At 42.7% G+C, this 6531-nt stretch overlaps 1 protein-coding gene across 1 annotated transcript; it reads right to left on the reverse strand.

The window, feature by feature from the left end:
- Positions 1-3834: 3834 nt before the first annotated feature.
- On the reverse strand, positions 3835-6155 carry LOC310984280 (prostaglandin E2 receptor EP4 subtype-like; the record flags this gene model as incomplete). The annotated part of the gene is made up of 2 exons (XM_083969447.1): positions 3835-4167; positions 5205-6155. The coding sequence occupies 2 exons, from the start codon at positions 6153-6155 to the stop codon at positions 3835-3837; spliced, it is 1284 nt and encodes a 427-aa protein (XP_083825573.1).
- Positions 6156-6531: the final 376 nt, after the last annotated feature.

Raw genomic sequence — 6531 nt, forward strand, 5'->3', positions numbered from 1 at the left:
GAAGTAAAAATGTGTTTTTACTTTGATGCACAAGTTCATCTGCCCAGGTGATGTCATACTACCATCAAATCCATACAATAAAAGGTGTGTTATCAAAGATGAAATCTAATAATCCTGCAAATGTATGTTCTAAAAAGGGAGACTATGGTATTCATCTTTTGAAATATAAAATGGAACTTGAACCTGAGGGAAAACTATGACTGTCTGAAAACCAAACGCTGAGTCAGCAAATAGTTCACAGCCACTGATGAAAGGGATAAGCTAGATCCTTATTTGTTCAACTATGTCCATATTGACTTACTGCAGTCCAAATTATGCAAGTTTCTTTAACATTAGATTTTTACAGATCTTAAATTTCTATTTATTTCTAGATAATCTCCTAAGAAGTTTTCTGGAAAGAACCGTATCTGCATAAAGTGTAGGCTAATAATCATTATTAAGAGGATGGCAGGTGAAGAGTGTCTAAAAAAGCAAACATTTCAACACAAATGAAGAGTTGAGTTCCAATAATAAATGAGTTTATTGGACTTTAGATGCAGCAATGTATTTAATTGAAACTTGAATAAACCTAACAAATTGATCTGCATCAAAATGTATTCAATTAAAGTTGGTAATTAATAGGAAATAAATATTTAGGGTCCGGGCAGCGCAGCTGACAGGACACCATTGTATTCCTAGGAATTCTTCTTCTTCTTCTTCTTCTTCTTCTTCTTTCTTTCTTTCTTCTTCCAAGGAAGTCATACTTCCCATGGGCGAAAAGTCACCAAACTTTGCACAAAGGTTCAGTCCCATGCCAGATTCACTCAACTCCAAGGACATGTGCCCCCCCCTCCTAGGGGGGGCACAATAAGCGTTTAAATTTAAAAACTTTAAAAATTCCTACCAAACCAACGGTAGATGCTACAGTGTTGAAACTTCACCACAATTTAGCCTCAATACTGCTGAAACTTTTGTCCACTTAAACTTATTACAAATTATAAAGTCCATCACTCTGTTTTTTTCAATAACTGTAAAACTTTTAAAATGTATCTCCTCCCACAATTTTTGCTCAATTGTCACCAAACTTGCTACAGAGCATCTCCAGACTGTCCTCCACAAAACTTGTTTCTCGGATTTTTGATTAAGCAAAAATTGAGCCTGCAGTGCATGAAAACATTTGACTGTAAACAGTACTGTAAACATATACCATCAAATTCTTGCTAAATACATTTTCAAACTTCCTGAAAAAAAATGACAATATTCTGGAGTCATGGTTGATGAAGTTTGGCAAATATCAGAATTTTATCTCAAAAACTGAATTTTTGAGAACATTTTGAATTCTGCTCTCATGGGAACAACTGCAGTCAATGTGAGTGTGGAATTTTTAAACATCAGATTTTCTCTTATGAAGCAAAACACTTATTATTAAAAACAAATCACCAACATTTCCATGCTGTCAAGATGCAATTTATGTATTATCAGATTTTTGTTTAGATGACTGAATTTCTGACTTTTGACCATTTCATCACAACAGCTGCCCGGGCACTGGCTCACCTGAGTGGATAAATCAAGCTACACAGCAGGTCTCACTACCAGCCAATTAGCTCAGCGAGTTAGGAGCTGGTTCTTGGTGTCAGAGGTTGTGAGTTCGAGACCCAGCAAGGGTGATGATGATGATGACAGATCAAAATGTCACATGTCCTCAAGCTGTTTTGCTGTCTAGATGCAATTTATGTATTAACAGATTTTTGTTTAGATAACAGAATTTCTGATTTTCTGACCATTTTTGAAATCTGCGTTCACAACAGCTGCCCGGGCACTGACTCACTTGAGTGGATAAATGAAGCTACACAGCAGGTCTCACTACCAGCTAATTAGCTCAGCGAGTTAGGAGCTGGTTCTTGGTGTCAGAGGTTGTGAGTTCGAGACCCAGCAAGGGTGATGATGATGATGATGACAGATCAAAATGTCAGTTGTCCTCAACACGAAATACAAGACAATTGTCCTAATGGTGGCATCACAGCAAGTCTCTAAATTTAAAAATCCAAATAGCTTGGACTGGACCATGTGCGAAGGCTCCTAACATCTTAGACTCACAGTAGATGTTTTACAAATACATATCATTATTTTACCTCAAAAACTGATTTTTCTTTTTACTGTGGTTTCAAATCTGCCTGCGCGACAGTGAATGGTTTACTCAACTTGTGACGCCACTGTTGATCTGCCACTTGTCAATTAGCTCAGTGTGGTAGACAACGGTCTTTGGTTCCAGAGGTTGTGGGTTCAATCCTCAACTGATGCAAATTGAACATTTTAAGGTCAACTGTCCTGTCTTCCTATTCTCCTGTTTGTTGCTCAGAATTGCCTAAATATGCCCAAAAGTAGCCCGGACCCGACCCATTGCTGCGCAGCAGCTATAATTTTAATTGATTTGACAGAGCCAGAGCCCAGATCAGGTCCAGAGGGGGTTGAAACCAACTTCCTTATTTGCTCAGCTATGGAGATCAAAGACGAGCTCAGGCTCAGTTTTACTGCAAAAAAGAATCTTTAATACAAACAGTCATCAGTAGTTTAAAGTCAGAGCTTTATTAAGTTCATATCAGCGTCTTTCTGTCATGAAAAAATACCCAAAGCCACATCAGGTGTCTCATAACAACAACTGTGATGGATCTCAGATGGGTTTTTTTCTTGGGATGTCTCTGCACTGCATGACAACATGACCTTCAACACCATCACAGGTCCATTGCAAACTGTTTAACCCTAGAACACTAACGTTACAAAAAGTAACATCATCACTAACGTCGGGTATTTTTTACCCGATATAATATACCCATAAAAAAATATTTCTCACCAAAGTATATTAAAATACAACAATACATGGCAAATTGAAGTACACTTCCTTAATTTTCCACTATACAATGTTTCACAAAATGAAAAAAAGGTATCATGGCGACCCTATAAAAAAATGTCCAAAATTTGTGATTTTTTTTTGTTTTTTTAACAGAAACTTCCTTAAAAAAAAAAACTAATGGAGCTGGGACTTTGTCCTTCAGACCACCCATTTGTGGGACATTTGAGCCTTATTTGGTGGAGTAAAAAGAAAAAAGAAACATTTTCAGCATCACCTGAAATGGTGGCCAGATTTAGATACATAAACACTAACGTCGGGTGAAATCCACCCGAACATGTGCCTGCTGAAAAAACTAGGGATGGGAGCAGGGTAACATGCCTACCTTCAATGACGTCAGTGAGCAGTATGAAGCTACCCAGGGACCCACGAAACTCAGACAACAGCAACATAATGAAAATTATGAAACAATAATTTCACGGGTGAAAATCACCCGACGTTAGTGTTCTAGGGCTAGAGGTGTAATGTGCTGTCCATCTTTCTGCAGGAACTGCACGATACTCCTTTACCTCCCACTGATCCGTTCACATAAACTGAAGGACAGACCGACAAGATGGAGGAGAGAGGAGACAGACTGAAGAAAAGTGCAACATTGTGTGGATGTGCTGGTAAGGAGGAGGTCGGGGGGATGGTTGGACGAGGAGAGGGTGGATGAGAGTCAGTGTTACAGAGTGCAGGCACAGTCATGTGTTATTGTTGCACTTCTGTAATAACATCCAAGTCAGATCAGTCCTGTGCAGTGCAGGCAGCATCTCCATACATTCAATCAGAGCAGACCCTCCACTTTTATCGTATAAATAATCCTCCAGGAGCTCGGCCCAGCACTGGGGCCACACACTGGTTGCTGTCTTTCCATGTCACATGTGACGACTCTGGTCTGAAGCAGAGTCTGTGCTGCTGCATTGAGCTGCAAACATTCATCAAACAGGTCTTTGGTCTGCAGTGTTTTAAGTCTGGTTGAGGCTCTCTGTGTCGCACGGAGTGAATTTGACAGTAGCAGGGAGCTGAGTGATGATGTTTGCGCTGCACATGAGCTGCGAGAACACGTGGCTGTCCTTCGTGATATCAGGATAAAACAGATGTCTTTGTGGTGTGGCGGAGGAACTGCTGCGAGTGCTGCCGCCTCGTCTGGATAAACTGAGCAGGCGTCGAAACAACGACCTCCGGAGGAGGATGTAGATCCAGGGGTCCAGGATGGGATTAACAGAGGCTATCCTGATGGCAGCCAGGTCAGCTTCAGGATCATCTTTCAACGTGAAGCGGTTGGCAAACACACGGACCTGAAGGAAAAAAACTTCTGTTACTATTGTTCACAACTTCAGATGAGTCAGAGAGAGTCAGAGAGTTTTAAATACTGTAACATGGTCAGATGTTCACGGGGATATTTTATTCAACAATTTCACAGTTTTCCAATTTTACTCAAATTATGTAAAGATTTTAATTCTTAAACATGGCTGTTAGCATAACTGTAGTTAGGGCTTTATTTTTAATCATCCATTAATTTAGTTTTTGAACTATAAAAACAAATGGAAAAGTTAAAAGCTCCTTACTATTCCCTCACGACAGCTCTACATATGATCTTTTCTCAACAGATTAAATGTCTTTTCATACCAGAATACCAGAAATTATTTTTAAAATGTCCCTTCTCAAACTTTTTCCCTAGGAACTACCAATTAAATGTAAGGAAAATTGATTAATGGAGAATGGGGTCACAAAATAAACATGATTTACTGTTGAAGAAAATTGTTTTCACTTATCCTATTGTGTTTGACAGTGGCTTCTTTGGGAGGACCCTCAGGTTTGGGGCCAATAGACCACATGAAATGACCAAAACCCATGTATCATAACCACATAGAGGACATATGAACAGGAAATACATCATTGTTCAAAGCTTTGAACTTCAGTTTCAACTTCAATTCATAGGTTTTTCGTTAGTTCAATGCCATTGTTGTTTTAAATAAATCCTTTAGATTATTAGAAAACATTTTTCTGATGCACTGAAATTGGTGAAATAGCTAGTGATCCCATTCTTTATTTTCTTTCTTCTTTATGATATATAAATAATAGACTATGATATTACTACATGTTGGCCACAGTTTGACAGTAGTTGTGCTCTCCTTGAGTTTTGTCTTTGATGCCATTCAGTAAGGTATTATATACTTCTATTACTGCGTTATATGGGATCTGACAGTCCCGTTAAGTTGCTGCCGCTGCTCCATTTAGATAAAGTAATGGATTAATGGTGGATGTGCAGCTATACGCCAACAGCTACTGCAGCCCCGTGCGTAATGAACCATATATAGGCTATTCGACTCACCACCAGCGGGGCTGAACAAGCCAGAACCACGGCGGAGGTCATCACCAGCACCGTCATCATCTGCGTCTCCGCGGCGGAGGACAGAGCCCTCCATCTCTCCCGGACGCTGGCTCTGGTGACCGGCCGCTGCACCGTCCTCTGCCGCATGAGCAGCAGCGCTCCGCACACCGCCAAGTTCAACACGATGGTGCCCAGGATGAGCAGCAGGCTGACGGCGCCGTACAGCACCGAGTACGCGGCGGCCAGAGGCTCGTGCGTCTTCCAGTCGATGAAGCACCAGGTGCCGGACGACTGCAGCGAGCTCCGCGCCATGCCCATCATCGGCAGGCAGCAGAAGAAGATGTGACTGATGTAAATGAAGAAGAGGAACCTCTGCGCAAAGCGTCTGTCCACCCCCCAGCGCTGGTAGGTGTAGGGGCAGCAGATCGCCAGGTAGCGCTCCGCCGCCATGGCGCATATGATGCTCAGACCTGTCACACCGAAGAACAGCAACAAAAAGGATTGAAACTCGCAGACGTGCTCGTTTTTCAACACCTTCTGGTCCTGGTAGTTGGCGATGGTGAGCGGGCTGGCCAGGCAGGTGCCAAGCAGGTCCGTCACCGCCAGTCCGCACACCAGCGTGTAGAAAGCTGAAGATTTCCTCTCCTGCTTCGACACTGAAAGGACAATTATTGCGATCAAATTCCCAATGGCGCCGCCGGCGAACATAAAAATAGGCAAAGCCATCACTGTCTGCACTGTGGCCGCTTGTGATGGCCGAGCCGCGGTCTCGTTGAGAGAAACTGGTCCGTGCGTAAAGTTTGGGCTCTCCATCTCCACAAGCAACCACGGGCTGGCGTTTGTCAGCGATATCCCCTTCAGTGTGTTGTGGATTTGTGAGCGCGTTTCCTCTTTAACCCCCTGCAACGGAAGATAAGGAGTCAGCAGGGGTATTTTCTCTGGTAGCCCCATCCCCTCTACTTTCCAGTAACCCAGATGCTGTTAACCACGAAGGATGTTGCGCGCAGCTGTGAGCCAAGTGGTGGGACGGCTCTAAATAAAAAACCGAGCCACCCAGCAGCCTGACAGGACGGATGGATGGGATGGGACGAAAAGCGAAATAGGCGATTCTGTCTCTCAGTTTCCGCTTCATGTCTCATCTGCTCTTCCTTGGCGTCATCGCAGCCTCGCATGTTGTTTGTGGCCGCGGGTAAGGAGGTCAGCTCGAAGAGGCTGCTGAGTGAAAAAAAGAGGCTGCAGACTTTTCTCACCCAGTTACACATGAGTCATGTGTGGTCGCAGAGAGGTTTGTGTGTGGTACAAATGCAACAGTTGGCCCTGCTGCTGC

Source organism: Trachurus trachurus, assembly GCF_905171665.1.
Source record: "Trachurus trachurus genome assembly, chromosome: 4".
NCBI classification, from domain to species: domain Eukaryota; kingdom Metazoa; phylum Chordata; class Actinopteri; order Carangiformes; family Carangidae; genus Trachurus; species Trachurus trachurus.